Here is a 16846-nt window from a genome sequence, read left to right as displayed (position 1 = left end):
GTTGCTGATTTTGTTAAAGAGATTAGTGAAAATAGTCCAGTCTCTTGATGGGGACCAACCGTATAGTTATAATCTATACTTTTCCCATACATTTTCCCATAAAATGATTATGGGAAAATTAACAGGTACTATATTAACAAAATGGTTTGGATTATGTTGTTTTAAAAACAATGAAGGTTAAAATGCACAAAACTACAAGTGCTGTAACTAATAGTTAGGTTAAAGAAAAATGTCTTTCAGAACTACAGTACCGTGCAAATCTCTTGAGCCATCCCTCATTATATTATATTTTATATTTTTACTTTCAAAGAGTCAGACTTTTATGTATTATTTTTTTATGTAATCACGAGGATTGGTTCTCCAGGCTTCCTGAAGGAGTTTTTGTCTCAAATTTTTACTTCAGTCCCTGTAAATGAACGGTTTTAAAGGAATGTTTTTTTGTTTGTTAAGCAACAAAGTGACCTATGAATCATTTAAACATCAAAAAAATATTTAAGGCATGAGCCAGTGAGGAACAGGTGCACATGATCAGACCGGTGATGATGAATGCTGAGTGGTTTAAACTGTCACAAGAGGAAATGAGGTTGTTGCTGAAGCTAATACAGCAGCAAACAATTTTTAAACTGTATCATTAGTTGCGGTAAAATATTTGTTCCTAATTATTTAATTTGATAAACATTATATAATATAATTTGACAAGGACAAATGGCGGTGGCGCAAGACCTTTGCACACAGTACTGTATATACAGTACATAATCCTTAAATTCTTACCACATAGTAACAAAAAATATTGTTATTCAAATACGTTCCACTCGGAAATAATAACTAAGAGTCTTTTTGGATAGCTAATTGTTTTTTTTTTGCTTGCTAATGGTGTACTTGGAATCCAGTCTGATTTCCATGCAGTCTGATTGGGAAAAGTGTATATAAAGAGAAGGCTGTGGATATAAAAGAAAATAAATAGTTTATTCTCATATTTATTTATTTCCTAATGAGGCTTTGGTGCTGTTGGGAATTTGACCACCACTTTCTGTACGCTTGGGTTTGCACCGTGTTCTGCATTCTATAAAACTGTCTGTATACAAGTGTTTTGCCAAATGAATTAATATACAGTAAATGCAGCAAACTGTTTAAATCTACAAGATCACAAACGGAGATGGTCATTTTTCCTTTTTAACTATGACTCAGTCTTTTGCAGAACCCTTAATCAACCCCTAGCCCCCTGAACTACTCAGTGCCCAGTTGATACTTTCACTCTGTGCATTCCAATGCTCCTAAACAAGCCTGGAAATTCCACTTTCAGCCCTGGGCTTTCCAGTAAGGGGCGTGTCTCCTCTACAGGGATATAAAAGAGTGAAAGCTCTTCTGTCCATTTCACATTTTCTTGCACCAGAAATCTTGAGTGTCTCTTTTCAAACTGCATTAGTATGGCTAATATGGCTTTTATTACCTACGCAGTCAGTTTTTCCCTGGTTGTGGTCTTTTGCATCCAACAGAACAATGGTAAGCCTGCAAAAGTGCATTTTGTGTTGAATTTAATATTTATAGTGATTTGGAATTGGTATGGATTTGTTAGTGATGTCTTAGCAAAGGACTATAGATAAAAAAATGATATACAGTACATCCTGTGAAGATAATGTTAAACTTATTAGACACTGAGATACTAATGCATGTAAATTTATGAGATAGATATAATACTTATCTGCATTTAGAAAAGCCAAGTTGAGCATCAGTATAAAGCTTTGATTCTTACCATGCATTAATCTGGATTTCTGTTGCACAGGTCAGTCAGTCCCAGACAGATGCAGGTGTCTCAACACGTCCCGTAAGCCTTCAAAATGGAAAAATATTGAAGAGTTCTCCATCACCCCACCACGATCCCGCTGCAAAGTCACTGAGATCATGTGAGTTTCCTTATACCTTTCTGTAGAAACTATGATAGTCGTAGCCCTGTAAGGAATTACTGTATGTCAGCTTATGTATACTGTATGAAACTCCTGTAAGAGTTGTTACAGATTAATTTAATTTGTAGTAGTTTTTTTTTATACTTGTCTGATTACATATAGAGGCAGAATTTTGGTCATGTTGCTAATATGGTTTGTCTTTGCTTTTTTAGACTGACACTGAAGACCATAAATCCAAAGACCAAACAAAATGATCAGCGCTGTATTAGTCCAGAGATTAATCAGAGTGTATACCTTCAGGAATGCTGGAACAGGTAAGGACGCATTTAGAAAGACTATCATTTGGGGATTTTTGTGCATTTTTTTTTTATTTAACACTTTTAAGTCAAAAGAAAATAACTAAGTGCATGCTAGGGACAAAATCGACAGAATCCCAAAAAGATCAGCATCATACTTAACATGCATAATCTTATTAGAACCATCTGTTAGTGATGTAGCCGATGTTCCTGCAGTTGCAACGTTTTAAATAACATATGCATGTTTTTTTTTTAACAGGGTAAACAAAGATGGCAAGAGTGCCACTGTCAGGATGATAGAATGTGGAAATCCCAGAAACAGCGACACAAAAGTCACAGAAAACGCAACTACAGTCAGCACTGTTTCAGCACAGAGCAGCTGAACAAGAGGGGTGTATGTGGAAACTCCAAGAATCTCTGTGGTCATGTGACTGACAAAATCCAATAGGAGTACTGACAGCTCACCTCCTTCCTGTGTTCGGAAACTCCAGTTATGTAACCTGAGGACATTCGCACTTCCATGAAGTGTCACACAGATGTTTAGTAGAAAACGCTTGTTGCAAGATTTCCCATGAACACTGAATGTTTAAAGGACCTGAAGTAGACCATCACCTTTTTATTTACTTAACACTAGTATTTATATCTATATATTATATTTATTTCTTTTATTACTACCAATTTGAAATAAAATTTGTACATTTTGTACCTCGAGTCGTGTGTGTTTATCTTTTAAAAATCTGCATAAAATGGGAAGTTCAAAATAAAAAAAAAAAAAAAAAGAACTGAAAGTAAACAAATGTAATCAAAGCATGATCAGAGGTTAAAGTTTGCTGGTTATGTGATCCATGTTCATGCAGGAGGATTGAGCCCCATCTGCTGACTGCTCTGCAATATTCATCCTCAGTACATGCACAGATTTTTAAAAACTATAAGCTGAAATTATTTAAAATGACAGATTTTATAATTAATACATAACATCAAGAAAAAAAATCCTATAAATGTACATGCACACAAGATATTTTTCCTTTTTTTAACCTAATGCATTATGCATTGCTGGCTCAGTGGTAGGTTTCAGAAGGCCTTGGTTCGATTGCCAAGGCCAATGCCCAAATCCCAGCCACTGTCCCAAGCCTGGAGAAAATGAAAGGGTTGCATCAGGAAGGGCATCCGGCATAAAACCTGTGCCAAGTTGTTGTACGGATTGGATGGTCCGCTGTGGCGACCCCTTGATGGGAAAAAAAATCAGAAAGAACAGAAACAATAAACATTATGCATTCATTGGTTTGTGTGATATGCCATTTGAGTGTTGTAAAAAGTTCAAAAAAGATAATTAAAATGCCCATTATACACACTTACTTTATGTGTGCATATGTGCATGCGTAAAATCATCATTTTTATTAGATCCTCATAAATAACCTAATGGTAAGGGGTTCACAAACACTTCATTTTTGTTTGCTTTTATTGCAATATAATGTGATGTCATAGTACCCCTGATGTTTATGATATAGTCTACAGTGTCAATACCTTAACTATTATTATTTTCTAATTAAAAAAAATAAAATAAAACAGCATCTTTATTCCCTTTGTGAGAGAATATTATGTATGTCCATCTTTTCTGTCATACAGACCATCATTGGTCTGTAGTCTGTGAACGCCTGAAGCAATACGTCTGTAATTATAACAGGTAATATCTTGCAAACAGAAGAAGCATGCTCAAACAGAAATCTATAATAACTGTTTGTGTACAGAAGTTTATTCCCCCTTTTTTACTTGGCACAATTTTTTTCCTCAGAGTGACACATACTGTAGAAGTGAAGCACGTTAAAAAGTTGAATGGTTGCCGAAAAACAAGAAAACAACATGATCCAGTTGTGCCAGCTTCCTCATACTGAGTTCAAAAATTAAAATAGAACAATTTTGGGAAGCATTATTTTTTTGTGAATTTCATATTAATGAATTAAGGTTTAAAAAAAAAAATACACTGTGCAATCTTTACCAATTTTACATTCTGACCAAGGTTTTCATGTGAAAATCTCATGTGTTATGTGACATGCCTCACTATGTGGTTAAAACTAGACCATTAATTAATAATTTTAATGAATTATAATAATTTTTGATATACATGCAAAAATAGGTGGCATGATGGTGCAGTGGTTAGCACTGTCGTCTTGCACCTCCAGGGTCCAGGTTCGATTCCCGTCTCTGTGTGCATGAAGTTTGCATATTCTCCCTGTGCTTGGTGGGTGTACTCCAGGTTTCCTCCCACAGTCCAGAGACATGCAGGTTAGACTGATTGGTGTTAGTGCCTATAGTGTGTGTGTGTGTGTGTGTGTGTGTGCGTGCGTGCTCTGCGATGGATTGGCCCCCTGTCCAGGGTCTACCCCACGTCGTGCCTCGATAAAGCAATTTAGACGGTGAGTGAGATTGATTTATGCAAAAATCACACTTTACAGTCATTTGAAATACTTGAAGTTGTCATAGTGGAGCACCGAGTTGTAAAACTGCAATTATGTAACTAAATTTGAAGTAACATAACAGAAATTTTTTTTCAAGAAACAAGTAAGGAATGGACACAGGGGCGAAGTAGTTAACACTGTCGCCTTGCATCTCCTGGGTTAAGGGTTTGATTCCCACTTTGGGTCTTCCTACTCTGGATTCCTCCCACAGTTCAAAGACAGACAGATTAGACTAACTGGCAGTCTAAAATTGCCCATAGTGTGCATGCCCTGCGATGGATTTGCACCCTGTCCAGGGGGTGTACCCTGCCTGGTACCCAAAGTTTCCTGGCTCCTAGGATCCAGGACAATCAGTATAAAAGATGAATAAATGAAGTAAGAAATGCTTAACTGAATTTTCTCAGTTTGTCTGTTTCTTTGCTTGCACTTCTTGAAATCAAAATTAAAAAAATGTATTTAACAATTTAGCTAGATATTATATAGCTTAAGTAATGTTAGGCCAGCACATGTTAAGTCACTAGATGGTCGCTAGATAGGCGTTCAGTTTACCTGTAACTTATAAAGTTGAAGTAAGTTCTCCTTCGTGTACTCTTTATGCTTTGTGCAGCGATGTTGGTTTGGCTTTCTAAACTCAACATTGAGCAGACTGTTTCGGAGTGAATTCGAACAGGGGTGTAAAAAAATTTGATGTGGAGGAGGGGCTGAACACGCGTACTACGTTGACGGATGAAGAAGCTTTTAGTCTTACTGTTATTCTCCTGAGACTTTGAGGTCAGAGCAATTAATTCGCGATAAGGTGTGCATTTGATGACTCAGCATGTTGACTAGAAATGTAGTCTGAACAACAACATTGAGAAATTGTGGGACAGTTAATTAAAAAAAATAAAATAAATAAAAATCGAGAAACACATAGGGAAAGGCTATTTTATTCACTGAGCAGTAAATTTATCCTGCCTTTGGATCAGGTAGCCAATTCGCTTATAATGTGTGGATATACAGTACAGTACACAATGCACTACTTTCACAATAAGTAACATTCTTAGCTGGTTTTGTGAAAACACTAAAGCTCTGGTGTGGATCCTAAAAGCTGTAAGTGTTGCTATATTAAAGTTCTTGTTTGCTGAATTTAAACACACTCTAAAGCTAACGCTACAAACTGTGGACTGTATTGACTTTTAGTAGCAAGATCCATTATGTGTTGATATAAATGTGGAGGTATTTTCTGATGAAATCCTGAATTTCACCTGATCAGTGAAATATAACATTTAAATCAGGAGATACCTCTCTGGTCACTCTGTTTCGTCAGAGAAGAACCTAGCCTTTTTCAGCTCTCATTCATATTGTGTTCTTAACGTTTGGACCACTGAACAATGAGGACGTCATCGTGATTTCTTTTGTTAAAAATACACACAATAAATCAGTCACTACCGAAAAACTTTTTTTCCTATTTGCTTGTTTTGTTTGTAATAAATGCAAGTTGGAAAAACCATGCAACAGGTAGGGAATGCCTTATGATGTTGTGAACATTAGTATCTGAACCCCCCCCCCCCCCTCCCCCACCTTTAACAATACATGTTTTATTCTAATTGGCCAGGAGAATGCACATCAGCAAAGGGTTGTTTAAGAGTAGCTCAAAAACTACATGTGCTGAAATGGTGCATTTGAAGGCGAGTGAAGCAGAAAGAAAATCAAGGATCTGAAAATTTCAGCTAGAAAATGAACAGACTCACATGACTGTGCATTTCCATTTAAATTTAATTTCAATTCTATTTTTATTACATTAATTCAATAAGTTATATAGAAAAAAATATTTATATATTTCATATTATATTATAAAAAATACAAAAAATATTATTATTCCATATTTTATATTTATTATTTAAATATTTTCTGTTTTAGTACTCTATTTTCTTTTTTTATTACTACATACTTTTATATTATTTATCTTAATGATCTTTAATTAAAAAATTTTACGCCATGGGCTATTTTAAAAACATTTCACTGCCTATCATACTGTGTATGTGACTAATAAATTTTAATTCAAATTTAAATTAAAAAATTTAAGATCACAATTGGTGATCTTAATGTGATCAGCAAAAGATCTGAGAATTTTCATAGCTAAATATGTACACCGGATATAAACTCGTTTATAAACAGAATCAATACAGGAATGAGATTCAACTTAACCCTAGACATAAGGGTTTTTTTTTTAAGCAATTTTTTTTTTTTTTTTTGCATCTTGAAATCTTGAATCTTATGGCCTCAGAAATGCCTGAGCTGCCCCTGGTCATGTCTTTGTAAAGTAACTGGGAGACAGATATAAACTGGATGTTCACCAAATAGTAAACTTCATAAAGTTTGACCAGTTGATCAATTTCAATTCACTTTACAGTCATGAAAAGCATAACCCTAAGAGTCTTGTAAGCAGAGATGAAGAGGACTGCACTGAGAGAGTCAGTGTGTGTGTGTATGTGCGTGCGTGTGTGCATGTTCGTCCCTGTGTTCTCCAGGGAAATCAAGATCTTTCTCCGGGTTTAACTAACAGAGTGTGTGTGGGGAGAATAGATCCTCCATAAATTTAAACACTTTGTCAGTCCGGAGAGCCGGCTGGCGCTTTGTCTTTTTAATGCTCTCTCACCTACTCCATTCATCCTCTCTCACTTTCTCTCGCTCTCTCTCTCGCTCATCTTTCTCTCTCTTTCCTCTGATTAATGTCATGCCTTCAAACACACTAGAATATCAAGCGAATGCTGCTTCAAACTTGAAATAATAATTACTTGTGTTCATCTCAACACCTCAGTAGGTAAAACTGTGTCCCTATATCCCTCAAAAAGTCAAGTTTGTTGTTTTGATTTCCGAAAGCGAAAAGATTTACTCAATTTCCAGCATTACATTCTTTTCTCCCCTTCTCTTTGTGTTGTCTGTCGGTATAAAGAGTTCAGTCCTACACTGTAAAACAAACCCATCTTGCTAAATTTCAGTAAATAACTACTGGCAGAAAAACAGCCAGTAAACTGCCGTATATTCACAGACACTTTACTGTAATCCTTCTTTTACAGTGCCGTCCAATCGATATTTACAGCCAATTACTGTAGCTGAACAAATGCTTGTAAAATTCAACTTGGCCTTTAAATTTGAGCTTAGAGATTAAGCCTAACCCATGAACAAAAGTAGAAAGAAGGTGTAGTCCATTGTGCTACATGTGCCTTCTGTTTAAAATAAAAATATTTCCTAAAACACTTATATAATATGAGCTAATAAATGATATTATATAATTATTATGTAAATGCTTATATAATACATTTCACATACAGTATAATGCTTTGATTATCACAGATGCAGCCTATCTGAATCATCATATTTCCCAACATAAAGAGTAATATGGACGGAAATATTCTGACAGTGCATTAATTAAAGAGTTTCAAAATGCACCATGGTTTAAGCCCGACAGTGTGATGTATATATATGTACATGTCATAAATGTATTTCTTAAAAAGAAAAAAAAAACATTCAAGACGATGGTACAAAATATTGCATCTAATTGCACAAATTTACTGAGTAAAAACATTTGTAAAGTACATTAAAGGCAAAACAAAATCTTTAAAGGCATAGAAATGTTCAGTTAGTTAATGTACAACTATTGCACAATCTATTAGTTACAAGTTCCAGTTATAACAACACTGTAATGAAGTTCCGGAAAAAGATAAGGATCCTTACACAGGAAGTCTGTATTGACAAAGCCAACATACTTTTTGAAAACCCTAAAGGAGGGAGCAAGCAAAGGTCCGAGTGTGGACAGGCATCAAATAACAAAACCCGAAGGAATCAGACAGACAAAGTGACTAGACTGACTGGAGTTTAACATGTACAAACAAGTCCCAGTTCAGTTTATGTGCAACTAGTGAACTGGCTATGCAAGGTGATACTGAAAACTATGTGCTTACACACACACACACACACACACACACACACATATACATACACATACATATATTTTCCCTTTATAATATATATAATATTATATTATATATATATATATATATATATATATATATATATATATATATATATATATATATATATAGTTATAAAACCAGAATTGTGTAAACAGGGAAAGAAACATCCATACAGTAGATTGCATAACCTGGTCATTCAGATCATAACACTGACTATATAATTTATTGAAGATCATCAGATCATAACACTGTCTCCAGAAGCTTGTAAAATGTCCACTAGACATTCCCGACCATTTCATCATGCACTTGGCTTTATGCACTTCCCTTTATACCCTGATGCACACACACCACTCTGGAACAGAGTCACTTTGGACTCATCAGACCACATGACTTTTCTCATGAGTTTTTTTTTTCTTTTTCTGGTAAGTCTCGGTAACAAGTGGTTTTTGTTTGGCTACACAGCTGTTTAATCCCAATCCTATGTGTTCTTATTGCATTGCATCCAGTAAGTGTAAAGAATATTACTTTAATTAAAATACTATAGCTCTGATTTCTACTGAGCTACAGTTTTTTTTTTCTTTTACAATGCAATTTACAATGCAACTTTGTATTTAAGTGTTAAAGTCATCTTTAACAAGTTATTTAAATTTTCTGTAGTGGTTGTCCTTGCTTGGTGCAGGGCAATAAACAGTTCATGGATATAATGGTAAAGTGAACAAGGAAACGGACTCATATGGCCACAAACTCAGGGGAGTGTGACCCCTGCTGGCATCCTGAAAATGTTTTCCACTTGCATAATTTTTCCTCATTGCTCTTTATTACTTCACACTTAGGACTGCTGCTTGCAGGATATGGTCAGGTGGTGGACAAGTATTTACATGAATATTTTTATTAAAATTTTATTTTAATCATATTTAATCACGATTTATGACAGGTAATATAGTATACAAGGATAGCCAAGAACATAAGTACAGTTTTTTTTTATTTTTTACAGTAATTTAAGTATCAGGGTTTGTTGTTTAAACTTTAGAGGTGATAAATATTGACAAGCATCCTCTAAATGAGATCATTTGTCCAATTATTCTCTGTCAGCCTAGATATACAGTATACATTCATATTGAATATGAAGTAGTACATTTTCTAGTTAAATACTGCGTGTTGCACAATGGTATTATTATTATTATTATTATTATTATTATTATTAAATCTAATCATGTAGCCCTACTATGGTCCATGATCGATGGGACTGAGCCATGGCTGACAATTAGAACATAACAGATGGGCTGCCACACAACCCTAGAGCATAACAGATACATGATTAACAGTTGCCAAGGTGCTTCTTTTTCCCTCTTTACAAAAAGTACCATTTGTATTTCACCCGTCCGCAGCACTCTTTTCAGAATGCTTATGACTTGTATCCGGATGTTGTTTTGTATAATTCACTTTGTGACTTCGTGAAGAGGTTACAGGTGAGGTTCCCTTATCATGACTCTCCCATGCGGATCAGGTTTGTGCAGGCTGCTCTGCATCGCTGAATAGTGGACCACTACTTCTGTGTCAGACAAAACCACAATCTTGCTTTCCCTAAATATCTGTGGCAAATTTGTAGGTAGACAATTGTATAGAATGATCTTTATGCTGTAGGTTTAATATTTTCCTTTGCTGGGAATGAATGATGAAACTTTGTTATAATATTAAAGCATGATGCTGCTCCTGTAAAAAAAAAAAAAAAACAGGGTCTGTGATTTGTTGAAGCTGATAAAGTAGGAGCACTCCAGAGATGAGAAACATTGAGTTTCTCAAGTATAACATACACAATAAACCAATATTCCAGTAATAGAAACAGTTCCCATTCGCATTAACAAAGTAAGAGCATACCATGGAAATAGTCATTTGTGAAGAAGGAAAGAAAAAGAAACACTTTTGGGAAGCTAAGTAGCTTATTTATATTAAGAAAAAAAATTTCCCACCTCAAGATAATAAACTACTTTAGTTTACTTCAGCTTAATAATAATAGTACTAAGTTACTATTTTCTTAGTAAAAGTGCCATAATGTCTCCAGAGGACTGCCCTTATAGTGTAAATAAATTAAAGTATTCTTAGAGACTTTACTGTAATTTCACTAGACTTTACTAGAAATTGACCCTTTTTTCATGAAGGGTGCCAATAATACTGGAGCTGACTGTATGCACTACTGTATATTAGAATCACAATCAGGTTTTATTCGCCAAAGTACTGTATGTTGACACACATAAGGGATTGTTTGATTCTGGCTGTTTCTGTTTCTCAAAGTACAAACCAACATAAAACAGTGTACTTTTGTGTAGAGTACAAACCATTCAATAACTATACAGATTAAATAAAGCCCAGGGTAAAAAAATCTACTTCTGAGTAGTTAACGGATATACAGTACATAAAGTAAATGTGCAAGTAATCATAGTGTGCATTACATATAATAATTAGTACAAATAGCAGTAATGTGCAGTAGAACTTTGCTAGAAGCATGTTGGTGCTTTTTTTCTTTTTCTTCTTCTTCTTTTTTTTTTTACTACGGATTGCATATAGTCAAGTTCAACAGTTTATGAGGGTGATGGCCTGAGAGAAGAAAGTGTTCCTGTGCCTGGCAGTTTTGGTGCATTGGTTTCTGCAGAGCCTGGCAAAAGGTAGGAGGTGAAACAGGTTGTGTCCAGGATGTGAAGGTTATATTTCCTAGCTCTGACTGCTGCTATGATTACTGCTTAAGTCGCTTTCTTTAGCAGCTAAGCTCCAACAGGCCTGAGTTGAGCATTTTCTTAGCACTGGACTTTTGAACTCAACCCATATCTGCTACATTGCATCAAAGAAGTAGATGAACACAGTGCCAGGTTGTGTATGTGAATTTGTGCGCATGTGTTTCTGTAGGATGATCTGCTGATCTTCATCTTCCTCTTAATTCTCTTTCCTCTGTGGTCTCTGCCAACTCATAACTACTCTGGTATTACAGTATTCCTAGGCATTTGCTGCCTGATCGCTTTATACGGCTGTGTTGTGCCACATCATGACATTTGAGGCTCGTGTCTAATACCAAGCTGACCTTTTATGCGCTTGTTTGGATTGCAAATTTGAATGTAAGGATGGCTCTAAGCATACATATTGTTGATATTGTCGATAGTAATGATGTATTGATGCCACTTTTTGTCAGACTGGGTGTAATTAAAAGTTTTTCATTTGCTTGCCGGTTCTGAGTGTCAGTATGACATCTTAAAGCACAATGTGAACAGAACTTTTTAAAACGTCTGAAGCATATCATCAAATGTAGCTGCCATTGCTTTGCCATTATGCAAACCCCCAAACTGCTTTGCATATAAAACCGCTCTCTGTGAAGTTAAATCCTCGTGTGCAGTTAAACTGATGAGAGACATCGTACTGACACTGCTAGTCCAAATATCAGTGATGAAGCTGAAATGAACTGCAACAGACTGTTGAAGTGCTTCTTTGCAAAGTCCACCATTTTCTTTATTACTTTTTTCTTTTCTATTTAAGTGTGAGAAAAAAAATATTACTTGCTTTTATAACTGTGCTTACTGGAAAAGTAGTATACTATTATATTTCTAATCATTCTAATGTAGTCCCTGACTTACGAACAAGTTCAGTTCCAGGAGCATGTTCATAAGCTTGATTTGTTATTAAGTCTGACAAAGTGAGTCTTATACAATGTAAAGCATACCAATCCGCTCGATTAAATATTTCCCCTTTTCCCACACTGGCCAAAAACTGTAATTGCACTTAAGAAAATTCATTGTAAAATGTTGTCTCTGTGCCTTTAAATCACGAAGGGGAATCCGGTACGCCATTTTGTCTTTGTTTTCCACCTTTTTTTTTCGAGGGTTTTCCACAATTATGATTATTTCAGAAAATCAGGACAGCTTTACAGGACATTCCTCACTGATCCATTGAAACTAGTAAAGCTGACTCATTTTCCCCGCACCCCCCACACGCACACACATACAATATATCAGACATTTTATACATTTAATTACACACTGGTAATATTGTATATAATTGGTAAATATTAATATAAATATAAATATTGGTATCTGGTGCACTCTGCGGAAGTAGAACCGCAGTCTGTGGAAATTCATAACTCAAATGTTCATAATCTGGGAACTACCGGTACATTTAACGCAGTAAATACATCTTATTGGCCAGGAAATTGGCTTCTTCATCTTTGGGATCCTTTGTTACTATGGCAACCACTCATAAAAAAAAGACATCACAATATAATTGCAACACAAACTATGCAAAGATATTATAGTTTTAAAGAAAAGGAATAATTATTATATATTTAAAACAATTTACTGGTCTATAAAGGACATCAATTTGTGAGCACTGTTCTGTTTGCACCTTTTGTTATACTGTATGAAGTAGTGTTTCATTTCGTGCACACAGATATGAATGCATATTTATAAATAATGCAGTTATCTTTTCCGAGCTAAAATTTAAAACCTTGGTTTAGCTGTTAGACCTATAACCATTCACCATTAATGGTTTTATGTTGTTTTATAGTTGATAAAAAAATCTGCCATATAAGGAATTGAAAAAAAAAAGTACTGTAAGGCCTGCTGTTAGTGAAAAATAATAAAAAATATGGTGAAGTGATGAGTCATAAAGTAAAATTGAGTTAGTACTACCAGTCCCTGTCAGAGATAAACCCTGTGGGACGCAGTGCGCCCAGAGACTTTTGTGGAAGTTTTGGAACTGCATTTCCCAAAATGCACCTCGGTCAGGTGATGAGAGCAGTCACTGAACCAAGGTGTCTAATTAGTTTGAGCATAAATAGCCACGTTTTGAGTTAGCTTGTGTCTTGCATCTGTGTTAATCAGTTTACAGTAGTTACTAGATGCGTTATGCTTCATGTTTCGTTCTGGCTAAAAAAAGTCAAAACTTTAAAATTTCATTTGATTACCTTTAGCTTAGCTTAAAGCACACAATGTGATGGCCAGTTCATGTGTAAACATGATTCCAGAACCCCTCAACCAATTTAACTCCTGGAATATTTAATAACCTGGTCATTCAGTACATTCAGGTCCCCATCCAGCTGACTTCATTTTATTGCCGTATAAGGTTGTGGAGCCCAGGCCTGACCATCTGAAGCAACCGCAGATCATAACACTGCATCCAGAGGCTTGTCTGAATTGCTCCAAATTCCCAAAGTTAGCAAATTCCCAAAATTTCCATACTTAGCAAACTGAAGGATCTTTTCTTGATTAGTCAGTGTCAGTTCCACACACACACACACACACACACACACACACACACACACACACACACACACACACACACACACACACACACACACACACAACAATAGGAGAATCACAGTTGATTGTAAATTGCTCTGCCTTCTGCGCTGTTCAATTCATTCTGTTGTAAACTTTCTTATGTTTCTTTTATTACACAGTTGGAATGGACCCATGTGTTTAACTTCGAGGAATAATAAAAGTGGCCCACAATATATCTGCACGTACATATACAATATTCATAAGTCTTGGTGCAATGCTGCTTTCATGATGCCTACAAACTACAGATCAATATTATGGCACTTCAAATCAAACAAATATTATCAGATGGAACAAGACAAACTATCACAATTCTTCTGACAATACGCCCAATTACAACACAATAAGAGATGTCTTTTATTTTGGCTCAGCAAACAGCTTGTTATTTTGTCTCACTTTGTTTTAGCTTTCAAGGAAGCTTTCGTCTAATCCGTTTGGCTCTGAGTGGAACTTCTGATGTCCCATCTTGTCAATCAAACTGCCTTGGCATGATAAATAAAGGATAACAAAGCCGTCCAGCTGCACTGCATCTGTTCCGCAGGCCCATGGAGAGCATGACGAGAACAGAGCACTTGTCACTTCCCAAACTGAAGCGAGACAAAAAGAAAAAAAATATGAAGGAAAAATTACTAAAAAAGAAGTGAGCTGCTGTTTTTCTAGTGGATACACGCATGGCGATTGCTTCTAACGAGTCTCCTCGCTGATGTTAAGTTCTGTAACGTCCTCCTGGTGTTTAGTCAATCGATGACTACAGTATGTTGCTTACTGCTTGCATCATTATGCAAACGCTAAAAGGGATTCCCTTACCGGAGCAGGTTGGATGGGTAATGCTGGGCCACTCCAACAAGAACAGCTTGTGTGAACATGAAAGAGAAAAACTTGGGATTTGGCTGGTGTTCCTAGTCACTGAATATGACTCCCAGGATGTCTCTTGGGGTGTTCAGATGGAGTGCCTGGAGGCTGATTTGTACGGTGGGGCTGAAGTAGAAAAAAAAAAAAACTTAAGTAGTATACTTTATATAAAGTAGTAACTTCAGAACTTTGAAGAACTTTGCATGTAAGATCTGATCACATTTGATCACAGAGAACCTGTCTATATAAGCATAGTAGCTTCACAGATGTGGTTTGTCTCGCCACCCAAACGACACCACTGTAATAAACACAGTTGGACTGATGAGGGCAGCAAAGCCACCCTGTATTACTGTACTTTATATCTCGTTCTCCGTTCCTGCATCAACACAATCACTAACTCCCCCTCCTCGTGCACTGCGAGCCCTGGTGAGACCACCATAAGGGATCCGCTGCACTGCTCTACTGCGCTGAATCTGTTAACCTTTTCACCTGGCTCCCATGGAACAACACTGCAGAAGGAGCTAGTGGGCGAGAACCGTAGCCCCTTAGTAGAAGGGAGGTCAGCGGACATGTTAGGAAGGGGCCACCCACCCCTATTTGTTCCGATCAAGGAGGTGTCGCCCCAAATCAGCGGCTTAGTTATTCACAAGTGCACTCATCGCTCACAGTCATAGCGTCTCGCTGAAGCGCAACTTCGCCCTTGATGTGCCTCTACCCGACAGGCGACAAATTGCACGAAATCTAACTTGTTTGTGATTATTATGTGAAGCCAGAGCCTGTGATGGGTTTCTGTCACTTGGAAGTGAGCCTTCAGAGGAGGTTTGTGTCAAGACGGGTAACGAGATGTGTTGTCATAAGGAATGACTTTAGGAAGGGTTGGTAAATTTTGAGGCTTATTAACAGTCAAGTTACATTGATATTCCGAGTGTTAGAGGTTGGTGAAACCATACAAATCAATATTAAGCATAAATGCTACGGGCGTCATTGCTTATTGGATATTATAATCTAATAAATGTGATGTTAAGTAAGAAAAGTCTGCAACTGTACAGTTTTTAATGGCAGCAAGGTGGCTTAGGTGACTTCTTTTACTCGCCTTGTTATGGCAAGGGGTTCAAATCTCACCTCCGGTCTGTGTGTGTGTGTGTGTGTGTGTGTGTGAGAGAGAGTTTGTATGTTCTTCCTGTGCTTGGATCAGTTTCATCTGGTTTTCCCCACAGACATGTATTGTAGGCTGATTTGTCTGTCCATATCGCACATAGTTTATGAATGGGCTTCCTTTCTATAGCAATGACTGCTGGCATAAAGTCATAGTGAATGAATGAATGAACAAATGAATAAGTATTTAATGTAAACTCTTGTTCATTCTCCTTAAGTATGAACTATTATTGGAAAGTGGCTCACATTAGCTCCTAAATTTTACCATGAAATTTTACTATTAGAATTAGTTACTGTCTATATTTACTGCAAATACTTATACTTAATATCACAAAAAAAAATTACTTATTAAAAATATCACGTGCATCAGTTAGGGATGCAAAAAAAAAGAAATAAATAATAATAATATATATATATATATATATATATATATATATATATATATATATATATATATATATATATATATAATATATATAACGGCACAGTGGTGTAGTGGTTGTTGCCACAGGTTAGGCTAATTGGCGTTCACACATTGCTTGTATTGTGTGAATGAGTGTGTAAGTTTGTATGTGTGTGCCCTGCGATGAATTGAAAGGTGTACCCTGTCTCATGCCCTAAGCTTCCTGGGATAGGCTCCTGGCCCCCGTGACCCTGAATACAGGATAAAGCGGTATAGAAGATGAGTGAGAGTAAGTGAAAGTTTTATAATAAATAATTATACTTATATAGTATCATATAATACTATCATTATAAACTATTATAAAAAAGGTTCTAGACAGAACTTTCAACTATTTGGTTTATATTTAACAAATATTTAGATTTGTTATTTTTAGACCTCTTGAAGTGAATAACTTCAAACAATGTGAACAAAAATTAATAAAATAGCTGATAAATAGCACCTTTTTG

The 16846-nt window shown here is 36.0% G+C and overlaps 1 protein-coding gene across 1 annotated transcript; it reads left to right on the top strand.

Moving 5' to 3' along the window:
• The first annotated feature begins 1335 nt into the window (after nucleotides 1-1335).
• Nucleotides 1336-2911, top strand: cxcl18b (chemokine (C-X-C motif) ligand 18b). The gene is made up of 4 exons (XM_053476668.1): nucleotides 1336-1503; nucleotides 1784-1904; nucleotides 2117-2218; nucleotides 2460-2911. The coding sequence occupies exons 1-4, from the start codon at nucleotides 1428-1430 to the stop codon at nucleotides 2581-2583; spliced, it is 423 nt and encodes a 140-aa protein (XP_053332643.1). The 5' UTR covers nucleotides 1336-1427; the 3' UTR covers nucleotides 2584-2911.
• Nucleotides 2912-16846: the final 13935 nt, after the last annotated feature.

Source organism: Clarias gariepinus, chromosome 18, assembly GCF_024256425.1.
Source record: "Clarias gariepinus isolate MV-2021 ecotype Netherlands chromosome 18, CGAR_prim_01v2, whole genome shotgun sequence".
NCBI lineage: Eukaryota > Metazoa > Chordata > Actinopteri > Siluriformes > Clariidae > Clarias > Clarias gariepinus.
The sequence above is the reverse complement of the archived record's forward strand: the minus strand, read 5'-3'. Positions and strand labels throughout refer to the sequence as shown.